The sequence below is a fragment of the Labrus bergylta genome, chromosome 4 (genome assembly GCF_963930695.1).
Source record: "Labrus bergylta chromosome 4, fLabBer1.1, whole genome shotgun sequence".
NCBI classification, from domain to species: Eukaryota; Metazoa; Chordata; class Actinopteri; order Labriformes; family Labridae; genus Labrus; species Labrus bergylta.
Genome location: NC_089198.1, coordinates 9,234,211 through 9,249,906, shown reverse-complemented (window position 1 = coordinate 9,249,906; position 15,696 = coordinate 9,234,211). Strand labels below are relative to the sequence as shown.

The following is a 15,696-nucleotide window of genomic DNA, read 5'->3' as shown; positions in this document are numbered from 1 at the left end:
CTCCTCCACGGTGCAGCCGCTTAGTATGGATGGGCCGTCTCTGACAAAGTTCAAATCAGTGATTTGGTTTCTTGATATCTTAATTTTGTACACACTTACTTACCCTTATAACAAATAATATTAACTGAGGCACTACCAGTTTAAGTAGGCTACCAGCGCCCAGTGGTTATTATTTTAAAGTGGATATTGATGTTAGAAGGGGTAGGATTAGATAAGCTAGATACATTTCTTCCTACTCCTTTTCGGGCATGTAATGTTGATTTGTTTTCATCATATTTTTAATTACTGCATTTCTTTCTTTGTTTTTTGCATGTTTGAAATAAAATAAAATCAATCAAAAAGTTGAATCAGATGTAGAAATGATGTGAAAGAGGGCATGCAGTATGAAGAGAGAATAACTCTTCTCTGACAGCAAAGAATCAAAGTTTTTAAGAGTTTTTATTCCCTCCCACACACGCTGGTCCTCGGGAACAACAAAAGAATATCAAAGCAGTTGAATACGATGCATAGTTAACAGCTCATGGGAGTATAAAGACAAACAGTGTAAACAGCAGACCTCTGGAAACTAAAGAAGTCTCCAAACACAGACTGGATTTCACAGCTTTGACTGACAGGAAAGTAACAAGAACAAAACAACACTTAGAACCTCTACGATCAAACTGAACTAACTTCTTCAACTCAAAATCATGAAAACAAAGTTGAACTCAGATTAACTTTTAACATGAGCGGTTTGAAAAGCTTCAGTTTCACAGCTTGAGATCATGGATGTGTGAACACTGTGCACCAGCAGAATAAAACGTGTCTGATGTAGAAGAACATCTTTTACTGACTTTGTTGAAAAGAGGAGGTCCTAATATGTATTCCAACAGTGAGGGTTATACGTTACTCTTCTCAAAGTCACATGTGAGCCTGAGTGTGACCGTGTGTCTGCTCTCGACAGGAAGCAGGTTGGATGAGAGACGCATCATTAACGAGGTTTCATATCAACGCTCGATGCTTTCTGATTTGATGTTCTCGCCTCAAAGTGTCAGAATTCAGTCGGGTACAAACTCTCTCGTTAGAAACTGAAAATTAAAGTCAACTGAGGATGGAAAATGAGTTGCTATGGCGATTTCTTTAATGAATAAATGAATCAAAACTTCAACTTCCAGGTTCATTAAACACCAGTCATTTAATACATACACTTTTATTTCATTTTAAACTGAATACTTTTGGGTTTTAAACATTAGGAACTTTAACTTTGGCTGCTTCGCTGAGAGTAGTGATGTTTTTTTTTTCACTACTTTTATACTAAAAGTGTTGAAGACAGGTCGGCCTCTGTTTAACAAATGTGTGCAGTCTTTAGTAAAATATGGAACAGGAAGTGGAACGATGAATTAGTTAGTAAGAAAAGTAAAATTAAACTACATATCAAATCATTGTGATCTAATAATTTACTGATTTCAGGCTTTTCTCCAAACGTTTTCCTCTCTGCCACTGACATCACACTGTGAAAATAAACGTCCAATCAGATGACAGTAATCAAAACATGTAGCGCCGTGTGTCCACCTGCGCACTCTGGAGCCCTTGGATGAAGCGCTTGATCTCAGAGTAAAAGCGCTGCACGTGCGTCTTTTCTGTATGCTGAGTTTTACTGTTTTATATTTAAGATCGTTTTTTGTTTTCCCCTTCACTATGAGCATCAAGCGGAGGATGCTTGCCCTCCTACTTTATCAGGACACGGAGCGAGAAGATGTGGGTACGGGGCACGATCTTATTGACAAAAGATGCTGGCGCTCAAAAAAAAAAACACCAGGTGGACACGGGACTTAAATCACGAGGCGTGTGGTAGAATTATTGCCGTCACAGTTTTTAGAGCGAAAACAAAAACACAGGTAGAAATGACTGAAAACACTGATGTTGACTCGAACATAACAGAACAAAAGTTCAGGAGTTAAAAAAGGCACAAAACGTTGAGCAGACTGTCCCGCTGGTCAGGGATCTTCAGGTCCAGGTACAAACTTTATCCACTGACGTCTGATTAGAGGAAACACCAGGAGAGAGAGAAAAGAAATATTCATTAGTCCAAAGGAAAGCTCCACAGATCTCTAAATTTAATGAATGTGTTAAATGTTCATGTGCTGACTCGATTCTATTTGACTTCTGGGTTCATCAGAAATGTTTGTCATGCAGTTTCATGCCATTTTACTTTACATTTGCCTGGAAAGTTGTTTTAAGAAACTAATTAAACCAGAGACGAGATGACGACATCACTACACTAACTACATGCAGGAGTCACTTAAAGGAAACATTGTGGGTCAAAGTTCAGAGTACACTCACATCTAAACTCATTTAAGTGTCCATAACAATCATGATATCTATGCAGACTCTTAATGTAACTACTTTAAACTAACCCGTCTGTTACAGAATATGTTTGTATTAGCATGTTCACTGCTCTGATGTCATTTAGTCTTGTTCATATTAGTCTTTATTTATTTATTGTTGATATTTAATGTTAAACTTTTTGATCATACAGAGCTCAGTTCACTGAAGTCTAATTCCTCTCGTGTGTGTAAAGCTGATTGTGATTCAGGAACCTGAACACCACACACACTGTATGTACATCAGACCTTCAGAATAACGAGCCTCTCTCACTCCCTTCATCGTTTAGATTGCAGCATCGGTTGAAGGTTAAATCTTTGACGAGCTACTTACCCACATTTAAGCAGAAGCCATCGCCTTCTTGGATTTCTTTTTCTGCCAGAATCAAAAAAAGGTAAAGTCAAGTGAGGATGATTTTTCATGTTACTCTGTAAGACATCTTAACGTTCATGCCCTTCAGGTTCTAACTAAATGTACTGAAAACATCTGGAGTCAGACGTTACTCTAAAAGCACAAGATGAAGTCAAACAAGATAATAAAGCTGTTGTTTATTGTATTAATAATGACAGACAGATTTATTTCTGCTCTCTTTTCGTTTCCAGCCGTGTGGGATTCTTACCCCAGGAGTTTGTGTGTCTGCAGCAGCTTCTGTCTCCACCACCGCCTCCTTTAATCTGTTCTTCTCTGCAAACATCAGTCAGGTCAAAAAGTCAGCACACATTCACAAGTGTCATCCACAACCAAGTTAGTTTTGATTTTGATCATCCAATGTCCTTTTTTAAAATCATAGTTAAGGTGCTGTTGGGGCGTCGGTAGCCTAGTGGTTAGTTTGTTTTCCACTTCATGTACAGAGGCTGAAGTCCTCGAAGCCGACGGCTCGGGTTTTCCATGCATGTCATTACCCACTCTCTCTCTCTGTCCCTGATTTCTGACTCTATCCGCTGTCCTATCTCTACATTAAAGGCAGAAAAAGCCCAGAAAAATAACCTTAGGTGCAGCTATTAAAGAAACGGGACAGAAATCGAAATCAGAGAGAGAGAGGAATGACATTCAGGAAAGGAGCCACAGGTCGGATTCAAACCTGGGACTCCAGCCTCTGTACGAACTAACCACTCTGCCCTCTGAGCCCCGATAACCTTTTAAAAAAATATTATCTAACAACAATCAAAAGTGTTCTCACTGGTTTTCTTTGCAGAGACGTCTGAGCTCACAGTGATGGCGGTTTCTGTCGTCTCTTCTTTTCCAGTTATCTTCTTCTTCTTCCCTGGAGTCGAGACCACCTCAGCTGCAGCTTCCTCCTGCTTCACCGATCCCTTCTTCTTGTTCTTCTTCTTGTTGTTCTTTGGCGGGTCGTTCTCCTTGGAGGAGTTCTCCTCTGCTTCAGAGTTCAGCTTCGTCTTTTTCTTCTTTGGTGTCTCGTCCTCCTGGGAGGGAGCAGGTGGAGGTCTTTTGGCCGGTTTCGGTTGGGATGTCTCTTCTGCTGCTTTTTGTCTGAAAGAAATAAAATAAATAAATTACCCCGCATCAGTCACATGTTTATTATTTATCATTTTCTCCATAAAAAGGTGACAAAAAGAACAAAACGTAACTCACTTCTTCTTGCCTTTGAGCGTCTTACTTTCCGCTGCGCCCTCCGCCTGTCCTGAAGCAGCTACAGCGTCGCTGACCATCTTCTTCTTCTTCCTCCTCCCCATCGTGTCCTCTTTCTTCCTCTGCTGCAGCCTCTTCCTCAGGCTCAGCTTCTTCCTGGGACGATTTTTCTTTTTGCCCGACGAGTTTTCATCTTTAAGCAGCAGAAAAAAGAGAGAGGGAAATGTAAAAAACATGACAAGGTAATTAACATTTCAATCAACTTACAATGAAGAGTGAAGGGTCATTAATATTTAACTTTGAGGTGTAAAGTGTTTGAATAACTTCTGTGGTTTTAAACAAGAGCAGAGAGAAGTTGAGGATTCTTTTTTTTTTACCTGAAGACTCCTTCTTCCCTGTAACGTTAGCGCCCCCTGCTGGTTTCTCATCAGACTGCACCTCCTCTGTCTCCTGTCCAGCCACCTTCTTCTTCTTCTTTTTATTTTTCTTCTTCTTCTTCTTCTCTGTTGTCGTCTCTGCCGGACTCTCCACCTTCTTCTCCTCCTCTGCCTCCTCTTTTACCTTCTTCTTTTTGTTTTTACCCTCTGAAGGAGTGACGGGAGTTTCTTCCACTTCCTCGCTCTCCATTTTCCTTTTCTTGGCCTTTGTCTTCTTCTCTGGGGAAGCGGCCTGAGCAGGCGTGCTAGCAGCAGGAGTATCTACGGCCGATGAGTCTGCGCTGGTCGGCGTCCCTGCACTCTTCTTCCTCTTCTTTCTCTTCTTCTTGGGAGTTTCAGCGTCTCCTCCAGCCGCTTCGGGGACGATTGAGACGTCTGGGTCCACGATCTCCTCTGAAGCTGCTGTTGAGGAAAAACAAAAAGGCATAAATGTAAAGAATAGACTTAAAAGATGTTTCTGTAATCATCTCTGCTGATGTCTCAACAGAGCAAAAACAACATGTGAGAAACACAAAGACAGTTTTCTGAGTTAATAAAGGCTAAAGTCAAGTGTTTTCCAGTGTTATCAGATTTAATTAACATCAATGTTTTTACTAAAATTGTGCTGATCTCTATCAGTTTCATGTTATGTGACTTACACTCGACCTTTTTCAGACTGCTTCAGTGACCAAGCTCAGCCGTCATCACGTCTTTGTACGTTCAAAATGATTCGATGACGGCGTAATAATGGGGTCATAGTCTTTGAATTCACATGCATGGTGCAGCTGGAGCCCCACACGCACGTCACAGGGGCATATGTGTGTGTGTGTGTGTGTGTGTGTGTGTGTGTGTGTGTGTGTGTGTGTGTATATATATATATATATATATATATATATATATAGGGGCCTGAAACTGCAGTCTGAATAGAGCTAGTGATGTGTGTGTCGGAGGTCGTCCAACAGCTTTGACATGACTCTCTTGAAATCCTCAGATATTTTGTGTTTGTCCTTTATTACCGCTGTCGCACGGGGAGTGATAATTCTTCCGACCAATCAACAGACTGCAGTGAGTTAAGCTCCACCCTTTAGGGTCTGATCAGTACGCCTGGCACCCCAACAGAAGGGCAGCAAGTAAGGCGGTACGGATCGGTTATTTTTATTTCCAAACTTCAACAGATGCGTTGTGTGTGATCTAAGTTTGAGTAAACAGGAGGAGTTGGAGAAAAGTTGTGTGAAGTGTTTTGAAAATCACCAGAGTCGATGACGATGGGGACGTCACTGTTTGCCTTCGTCTTCTTCTCGGGTTCACAGTCGACCTCCATCTGAGCGAACACAGAAAAGACAACAATAAACACACAGATCTGATTCAACATTTAATGTGCAGCTGATTCAAACACACAACAGAAGACACTAAAACATGTTTTTTTTTTTTTACCTTTGAGTTCTCTGCTACCTTTCCCTCCTTTTGCTTTTTAGACTCTGACAAAGAAAAAGAAAAAATGTTACAATTCTTCAGTCCAATGAGAAACAGAAAACATTTCGATTGGCTGAAAATAATAATAAAAAAAACATGAACGGTTGTTTCTGTGTTTAAATAATCCAGAAAAAAACTGCAGCGAGAGAGAGAGAAAGAGAAAGAGAGAGAGAGAGAGAGAGAGAGAGAGAGAGAGAAAGAGAGAGGTGATCGTGTTCCTGAGGACTGTAATTCTCCCATCAGCCATCGCTCCGGTTCTCTTTAACAAGCTCTGACAGGCTTAACAAACCCCCGAGAGAAACTTAAACAACTGACTGACGGAGTGGAAACCCGCTCTGAACACGGCTGCCTTCTCCGGTTTTTTTTTTCTCTCCCGCTTTGGCAGCAATCCTTCAAACTCCTCAAAAGTGCAGTCGTCGTCGTCGAGTCAGAGCTCCTCCAGGTGAAAGACATCGCACTCATTCTCTTTTTGTTTCACATGAGGACGAAGAGAACACGCTGCCAATAAAAGAAAAATGCTTGTTTTCTTTTTTTCTCCTAGAATAAATGAAAAAAATATGTCGGCTGTATTAAATGAAAAGCAGCTGACTCGGCTGTTTTTGCAGAGCAGGAAACTACTCAAAAAATGGATATGGCAAAATATGGTCATGTGTGATGGGTCGATGCAGATGTTACAGAAATGATACGGCTGCACAGCTGTGATGATTTGGAAAGACAGCTGTCCTATGGTGCAGCTCACATTAACACCATATATCCGGGATTCAAATATTTGAATGTATTTCTAGGACCTCTGAGGACCTGAATGGAAGTGTTTTAAGTTCCTTACGCCTCTGCTGGTATTCTCAACAATTAAGAACAGCTGTTGTTGTGAATTCTGGGTAGGATGTGGTCATTATCCAAAATCAATGTACATCATGTGTATCGTATCGTGGGGTCTTTTTTAGACACACGTGTAACAAACTGCGTGTGGGGTTTTCAACTCGAGTCTCACACACAGGTCCTTGTAAGTGTTATTTATAAGACATAAATCTTTCTAACTTTCTGCGAGATGCAGGGTTTCTGTAGTAAATGTTAAATCGGCATGTTTTCTGAAGTTCCATAGTCAAAGACAAATCAGTATTTTGCACATTTTCTACCTTTTCATCAATATTAATTAAATTACCGGTAAACTTTTTCTTGAGTGACAGAAAGAAAAATGATATGTGCTCAGATGTGGCCTTTGCCTGTTGTTCACTATGACACACTGCTGCTATAGTCTCCTCCTACGCTCCTCAACACCGGAGGGTCCTGAATCCCTACAGCTGCCTGATCCAGGTCAAATGGAGCTCGTGCAGTTCACTGACACCACTGTGGTTTCACTGTGTCTCTCTCACAGCACTCAGACCTGTGTTAGCAGCGCTGGTTGTTCTGTGTTGTTAGCATTAGCTGGACTACAAAGGAACACAAAAAAATGATCCAAATGCAACGCCAATAAAACAACTAAAAAACATTTTACACAGCCAACAGATATCAGAGTAGTGGAGTGTCCCTCCACTGAGAGAGAGAGTGACGACTTCCTGCTGAAAACACCTTCAGCATGTGTGCACATGTTATGAAACCCACGAGCTGAAAGGACTAGCAGATCCAAAAAACGTAAACAACACTGAACTTTTTCACTAATGGAGTCATAATCCACCCTGTTAGTAACAGAACCATGCTGCAAACACACAAAGCATGCTAACTCTGAATAGTGGGGCGTCTGTTTTGAAGACTCAGACTTTTACCGGTCAGAAAAATAAAGCGTAAAAACATCTGTATAAAGAGTTCATCATCATTTAACAGAGAGAGAGAGAGAGAGAGAGAGAGAGAGAGAGAGAGTTAGAAACCAGCGGCTCAAAGGACGAGTAGATCTTTAAAACACAGAAGAGAGACATCAAACTGAAATCTCTCCAGAAAACCAAACGTTCAAAGTGTAAACATTTCCCTTCATGATCATCTGGATTCATTAAACGCTGATTTATTCTAAGTTATTTAACCCATAAGAGTCAGAATAAATCAAGTTATTCACTCCTGGTTACATCTCCTCTGCCTGATTTAAATGTGGGACATTTTAGAAAGCTTCCTCACATTTACAGATTTAACATGTTCATTTGATTTTAAAAACGTTTCAGTGGTCACAAATGATCGAGTTCAGTTTAAAAACGGTTTTAAACTGCGTCACGCTCCGTTATTTATAGAATAAGATTGAACAGATTAAGAAATCCTTACGTCTCATCCTTGCTGTAAGTACTGCCATGCTGCCTTGCTTGGAGAAAGGAGGGGGGGAACTCTGCGTGCTGTCCACTTTAGATGATGTGGCACAATGGGATTGGCTGAGAGACAACCGACCAATCAGAAGACATTGTGCAGAGAGAGTTGAAGGGGGGGGGAGATAACACTGCAGAGCTCCAGCTGTCTGATTCCACTGACTTCTGCCTTTCTTATTGTCTTATTGATTTATGTGATGATAAAGTGAATGTGTCACAGTTTGATCTGACAGAACAACAAGAGTACATGATGTTTATTTTGGCTTTAAGACATTTTGATGTCATCTTTTCCCCTTTTTTGTAAGAAGACTCTTTTTAAGACCTTTGTTCAGAGCAGATTAATTTATCATTTAAATCGATTTTAAGCCCAAAAACCTTTTCTTTTCTTAGAGTTACACAGGAATGTTTGATGGGGACAGGCTGCTGCTGTGGACCCCCCCTCCCCCCTCCCCCCTCCCCCATGTTTGTCCCTTCTTCCTGCATCTCCCTCTATCCCATTTTTCAAACCCAGCTCACTCTCAGCAGATGTCTGTTCATCATGAGTCTGGTTCTGCTCGAGGTTTCTGCCTCTTAAAGTGCTCATGATGGATTAATGTTGGGTCTCTGTAGATATTAAAACAATGAGAGTCATGTCCTGAGATCACATTTGTTGTGAAATGGCACTGTACAATGTTTTTTATGTTTCTGTCACTGAAGTGTTTTTTGTGCTGATGCAACAAAACGTCTAAAAATGAGTTTGAAAACGATTCAAACTCTGGGAAACCAAACTGGACATCTAACTGGTGTCTGGGTTAGGGCTGCTCGATTGTGGACAAAAATCATGATCACTATTATTTAGATTGATATCGAGATCATGATAATTAAACTCTGATACTCCAACGTCTGCAGCACATCCACGTATTTAACTTAAACTCGAAAAACGAGCAATACATGAAAATAATAAAACCTAATAACAACTATGTTTTGAGGTAGTGATGAACTCTTGTCGCCAGAATATAACAACAAACACTCTGAAACATTTACTTCACATGACCAAACCTTCAAGACCTACACAGCATGCAGCTCAGTGATCGTTTCATCTCGATGATCTTGTTTTCATCATAGTGGGAGGTTAAAGTTTGAATTGAAACTAGATGAACTGCCCAGCCCTAATCTGGTTGTTTAAAATCCTTTCTCCTAAGACTTTAATAAATATATAAATAAACTCTGAGGTTTCTTTCATCAGCAGCTTTAAAAAGTCTCAGAGTCTCTGAGCAGCTTCTTCACAACAGCTTGTGATTCTTGTCGGTGCAGTGAGGAAGATGCCATACATAGCATGTAAAGAACGTCCCGGTTATCAAGCAGGCTATTGGCTGTTCATACCTGCAGGAGGCGGGGCTTCACTCTCTTCTGGCTGCTCATTGGTCTCCTGAGCTGTCGGGTCTGACGGGGTGGGCTCGGCCTGGCTCGGCTCCTGCAGGAGGAAGCGACAGGTCAACAACAGTCTCCAAAAGCAGACGTGAAGATCATTTTCTCACCTGAACCTTTTAACCTCGTTGCATTTCTTCTCCTGATTTAAAGACCCCGTTTGGATCTCTTCCAGTCAGTGAGAACAACAAGCAGCTGCACTGTGTTCTGGGTTTAACACTTCATTATTTAATTTTCACATGAGCTCAAAAACCAGACTCACAGACGTTGGACCCTCGTGCCTGTTTGACACTTTAAAATCAGAAATTCACTTTGATGAAATTGAAATCTCCTGTTATTAACTGTGAGGGTCCACATGCTCTGTCTTCTAAATACATAAATAACAAAACTGGTACTTCACCTCAGCTGCGCTGCCTTCCTCATCCTCTGACTCCTGAGACGAGGACGTTGTCGCGTCTGTTTGATTGACAGCTGTCTCTTCGAGTGTCGGGGTTTCATCTGTGACCTCAGAGGCGTCTGGAGCTTCTTCTGTCTCCTGGAGGAGGAACACGGAGCACAAAGTTAAAGCTGGATGACACTGACAAAGAGAAATATGAAGCTTCTCCTTTATATAGTTTTTTTTAACTGTAGGGATAAGAAGGTCATTTTGGTTTGTATTGCCAGGTTCATTAGTTATTCCAGTATTATTAATAAGATTAAAAAAGGCTTAACGATGAGGCTACATGAAGTTTAGAGTCCTAAATTAACAAGCATGTGTTTGGACTGAAATACAAACATCCTCATGCAAAAGGTATAAAAATAAGACTATAAATGATCTTATTTTACTTCAATAAGCAGTATGCAACTCTGACCCCTAGTGTTTAAAAAGTGTACTGCAGTCTAAATTCAAAACATTATAGAGAGCTGTCTCCCCCCCACCCCCTCCTCTCTAGAGTCGATGCTCACTCAGGTCACCATGTGGTGGACTCTGAAGCTTCAGTGTTTATCCAGCTCTGCATGGGTCTGTAAACCTTTCTGTGTTCTGTTTCTGCTCGTGGAGCTTATTAGAAACATGCAGAGGCTTTTTAGGTCGGGTACAATCACTTCTATCTGAACCACTTCTCTCGCCCGCTTCCATCGCTGCAGCACCTGTTGACCTGATAACTGCTCTCATATCTGACAAACTGAGGGGCGTCCAAAACGGCCGTGTGGGGGGTCGCCTTAAAACCTCCTACCTTCTCTGGTCCAAACAAATCCAGAGCATTCAGGAGCAGAATCTAAAGTTAGGAGGAGGACATACTGGCTGCTGCACTTCAACATAGCATGTTTCCTTAATGTCTGATCATAAAGTAAGGTACCTTTATCATTTCATTCAGTAGATATCTTACTGATTGGACCTTTAAGTGAGCAGTAAAAGGTAATGGCAGGACGTATATATAGGGTTTAAATGTAGTTGTCATTCCTTCTTCACATATTTTTTAACAGTAAAATTCATCCCTTCTTTCTTGCCAGCGGCAGCCTCACTGACATTTGACCTCCAAACCTCTCCATGCCTGCATTTTCTTCATTATTTGTTGAAGGAGAAAAGCTTGCAGTGTTTTCTTCCTGGAAGCTAAACAGTGCAAAAAAATGCACAACAGCCAGTCAAACCCCCTCAGAGAAATAGGTTTCAGATGTTAAAAACCCTGCGGAGCCAGGAATCAACCAGCACTCCTCGTTTTTTATGAGCTGTGGTTGAAACAGATTTTCATTTCTGCTCAGTCTCTTTAGGGTCGAGAAAGCTCGAGGAGTTACAGGAACAGGTTGGAGATTTGTGGGTTGAATGTAGGATAATGCAAACGTTAGCAACTCAGGACGTGTTATGGATGATGAATCTGTGCTTCCTAATAAACACGGAGACGTTTAAGTGTCACATCTTCATCGAGAAGTTGGAGTCCTGGCGTTGAGAGCGAGAGTGTTTCGATTTAAAAAGGTTCAACTCCTCAAATCGGACAGAATTACAATCTGCCAAAAAGATATGAAAACCTTGGCAGCGAGTTCAAGGTGAAGTTTTTGATTGTTTGTTGGAGGACGGGTCTTAACGCAGCCACATGCTCTGGGATCAGCCTCGGGCTCACTAACCTGTTTTGGCTCATCGGCGTCCTCTTTCTGCTCTGAAGCGGCTGCCTCGGGAGCTGCGGGCTGATCCTCAGCGTGATCAGAGGGAGCACGTGCGGGCTCGACCTGGCCGCTGGGTTCATCCACTTCCTCCGGGTCGGCGCTTTCTGCCTCGTTAGACGCCTCAGCGGGCTCTTCCACAGGAGCTGACTGCAGGAGCACGAACAAGTGGGCAATTAGAACCAGCTAACGAGACTTAATGATGTGTCCCAACTCCAGGTTCTCCTTCACCACGGGTCAGAGCACTCAGGGCATCTGATGGATTAAGAAAGCTCAATTCAAGAACATCTTTTTACTGCTCCTTTAAATCTCTTTTTCTGTAGAATCTGTACTCAGAGGTTTGGAGGTTTCAGCATGGGGAAGTGGTTTCTGTTTGCAGAACGTTTGCAGTCAGAGCTGTGTTGACCAATAGCGTACCAGGAGGCTTTAGTGTGTGCAGTAAAACACAGTCTATAAACAAATATCTGCATTAAAGTGAAGCTAACAATCAGTTACAGATCAAACCATTTCACTTGAGTCACAAATCTGCTTGACGTTGTGTCACTTAAGACAATAAGAATCCATTCAATATACACATTTTAAAAAGAGGTTTTCTTCAGGACAGATTTTACAAGCTTGTTTTTCTTTTCTTTTTTTTTTTTTTTTTAGATCTGCATCATGATGGAAACCGCTGGTCTGCGTTCACATCAGTAACATCGTTTCCTGTCCAAGCACACGTGCATATCTATCTACACGGTGCAATACAGCAGGTGGCAGTGTGCAACATAGTTTGCAAAAAGAAGACAAAGTAACCATGGCAACCACTCACAGACATGAGTGCATCCTGCTAACTGTGGATGGTTTTTTTTTTGTTATTTCTGAGACGCCAACAACGACCCCCTACGTCTGTTAACCATCAACATGTTGGCATTATTTCCTTGTCGTACGTTAGTTTTGTCTTTATTTCTCATTGTTCTTATCTTCAGGAACAAAAAGTGTGACTAAGCGTGAGGCCGCTGGGATGGGTATCACATTCAGATGGCTTCTACTTCAACAAACTCCACAGATGTTTGGCACGATATGATTGATGATGTTATCATGAGATCAAGTGAACTATTCCCAGCAGAGCATTGTGAAACTACACATCAGAATGTATCAGTAACTTTATATACGCAGGACGTCACATGTTTGGCAGCTTTGATTTATTGTGAGCTCTGCATGTGGTCCAGGTTTAAACATCATCAGCCAGAGGCAGGAGAAGAAAAAGTGTCTGCGCTGAATTCTGAAAAACTTGTGAGGTGGTTTGAACATAAAGAGGAATCAGAAACTCGTCTGCTGTCAGAAAACAAAGACAAGAAATCAGAGACTGACACAATGAAACACACACACACAGACACACACCCACACACACACTTACACACAAACACACACACAAACACACACACACAGACACTGACAGAAACACACACACATACACACATACACACACACTTACACACACAAACACACACCCACACACGCACACACATACACACACACTCTCTAACACAGACACAATGACAGACACACACTCACACAGACACACACACACACACACACACACACACACACACACACACACACACACACACAGACACACACACACACACTCACACACACACTCACACAGACACATACACACACAGACACACACACACACACACACACACACACACACACACACACACACACTCACAGTCTCACACACACACACACACACACACACACACACACACACACACACACACACACACACACACACACACACACACACACACTCACAGTCACACTAACATAATTTGTCTCAGAAGATTATCATTCTGTCACACACACAGTTTCTGTCCAAACAGCTTCATCTGCTGCATCAGTGGACCCACAGAAAGAACAGAGACAAGGACGGACACACACAAACACACACACACACACACACACACACACACACACACACACACACACACACACACACACACACACACACACACACACACACACACACATCCCTGAAATAACAACAGACAGATACAGGACAGGCAGACATGAAATGTGTGTCTGTGAATTTCAAAGGGCAAATAACAACACAGCAGCTACTGTCCATCCATCTCCACATTATCACAGTGACTGGACAACAGCTATGTGTGTGTGTGTGTGTGTGTGTGTGTGTGTGTGTGTGTGTGTGTGTGTGTGTGTGTGTGTGTGTGTGTGTGTGTGTGTTGTCGGGGTTGGGACTTCCTGCTGCTGCTAAATGAGATCTCCCTCGTCTCGGTTATGAGATCTCACTCGCTCTTTCTTTGTTTGACGTCTACTTTGGATTCCACGTGATCTGATCTGATCTCTTAATGAAGTCGTTGAGATGTAACACTCACACGTCCAGAGAAAACAAACAAACCCATTAATTAAAGTTTCATACATCATCACCACACCACATAGGGGATTTCAGATTTGAAGTATCTGCATCCTGTAAGAGGAGCTTTCAGACTGAACATAAACCTGATCCCACACATGACTTTCAAACGTCTAAACGGACAAAGCTTGGGTTTTCTTTTTTTTCTTCTTCTGCAGATTCAAATTAAACGGCCTGTGCATTGTTTTCTACTTTCCCCTTGCAGACGTCGGTGAGAGTGCCAGTCTCCTCTCCTTGGCAACGATTGGTCGACAGCTGCACGACGGGAGTTAACTTCCCGAATCATGATAACATTTTAAAAGTATGATGGCAGAAGAGGTTAAAAAAGGGGAAGCAGCTTTAAATCAGAACGCTCAAAGGGAGCGGGCGGGATCATCTATTTCTCTTCTCTGATTTGAAGTGGTGACCTTCAAATCAGAAGCCGACCTCCCTCGCTTATCTGTAACTACTGCATTGATGCTTCAGTGTATCTGTCAAGACTTTTATTATTTCCCCATGTGATGCTATCTGCTCACCTCTGGCTCCGCTTGTCTTTCCTCCTCCTCTTCTTTCTCTTCTTTCTCCTCTTGTCCGTCGTCACCCTCAGAGTTTGTTGTTTTGGCGTCTCCTTCAGGAAGCTGACACGGCTCCGAGACGCTTTCAGCTTCTGTCAACGACTCTGAAGCAGAAGAACCAATCATGTTTCTCTGAACTGAACCCAACAAAATCCTAAACCACAGTCTTGTAAAACATGTGCACAAAGATTAAAACATCCAAGAAATAAGGGTTTTTAAAAATGAAAAGACGCTAACAAAGAAAACTAGAACTTACTTGATACTGTCTGAAATAATCACTGTAACAGAAAAACTGACCTGATGGAGGTTTGGTGTCCACATGATTCTCCTCCGGGATGTTGGAGAGTTTGGAGTCTGCACCCTCTCCTTCTTCTTCTTCACTGGTTGCAGGTTCTCGTTTGATGCTCTCCGTCTTCATAGCGGTGGAGTCCTCCGTCTCCTGCTTGGCGTGCTGCGCCAGAGAGCCCAACCTATAACACACATGTCAATCGAGATTTTATAGCTCGCTGATTAGAGGGGTGGAAAAATGTAAATGTGATTAGGAGAGAATTAGGAAGTCAAATTAAAGCACAGGGATTATTTCTTTATGATCAGGTTTCATCGAAGGTTATTAACGGTTTTAGGGCCAAGGGATGTTCAGATCAAGAGTTTATGCTCCGATCCTGATCTGAAACTTATGTTCACGTATATGTTCATTAAAAACATGTTTCTGAAACATTAAATTAACAGCTTCAGATCCCTAGATTTGTTGCTTATTTTCCATAGCTTTGAGTTTGCTTTAAAAGTCATATATTATTCGAATTTTTTACAAGTTTAAAAAAGTCTCAGAGCTCCTCAAAACATGTGTGTGAAGTTTCTTGTTCTAAATCCACTCCGATCCTGTATTTGATCATGTCTATAAACCCCTCTATTTCAGCCCTGCTCAGAACAGGCTGTTTCTGTGTCTGTACCTTTAAATATGTAAATGAGCTGTGTCTGACCACGCCCCCTCTCTGGAAGGGCTTGAGCTTTTGGTGAGTGTTTACAGCCCAATTGTTTACTGTGAGAGGGCACAA

At 41.9% G+C, this 15,696-nt stretch overlaps 1 protein-coding gene across 2 annotated transcripts in view; it reads right to left on the bottom strand.

The window, feature by feature from the left end:
• Positions 1-419: 419 nt before the first annotated feature.
• LOC109989894 (uncharacterized protein DDB_G0286299) overlaps positions 420-15,696 on the bottom strand; it is an 18,927-nt gene continuing 3,650 nt past the window's right edge. Inside the window, exons 3-15 of one of the 2 annotated variants that reach the window (XM_029278872.2) lie at positions 14,939-15,111; positions 14,603-14,745; positions 11,633-11,818; positions 9,933-10,067; positions 9,488-9,578; positions 5,802-5,845; positions 5,619-5,688; positions 4,329-4,790; positions 3,955-4,144; positions 3,542-3,852; positions 2,981-3,045; positions 2,695-2,736; positions 420-2,016 (exon numbers count right to left, since the gene is read on the bottom strand). In XM_029278872.2, the coding sequence (XP_029134705.2) occupies positions 2,701-2,736; positions 2,981-3,045; positions 3,542-3,852; positions 3,955-4,144; positions 4,329-4,790; positions 5,619-5,688; positions 5,802-5,845; positions 9,488-9,578; positions 9,933-10,067; positions 11,633-11,818; positions 14,603-14,745; positions 14,939-15,111 (1,906 nt within the window). In that variant the 3' untranslated portion in view covers positions 420-2,016; positions 2,695-2,700. The remainder of the gene's footprint in view (positions 2,017-2,694; positions 2,737-2,980; positions 3,046-3,541; positions 3,853-3,954; positions 4,145-4,328; positions 4,791-5,618; positions 5,689-5,801; positions 5,846-9,487; positions 9,579-9,932; positions 10,068-11,632; positions 11,819-14,602; positions 14,746-14,938; positions 15,112-15,696) is intronic. The other variant, XM_029278873.2, reaches the window with a different exon arrangement.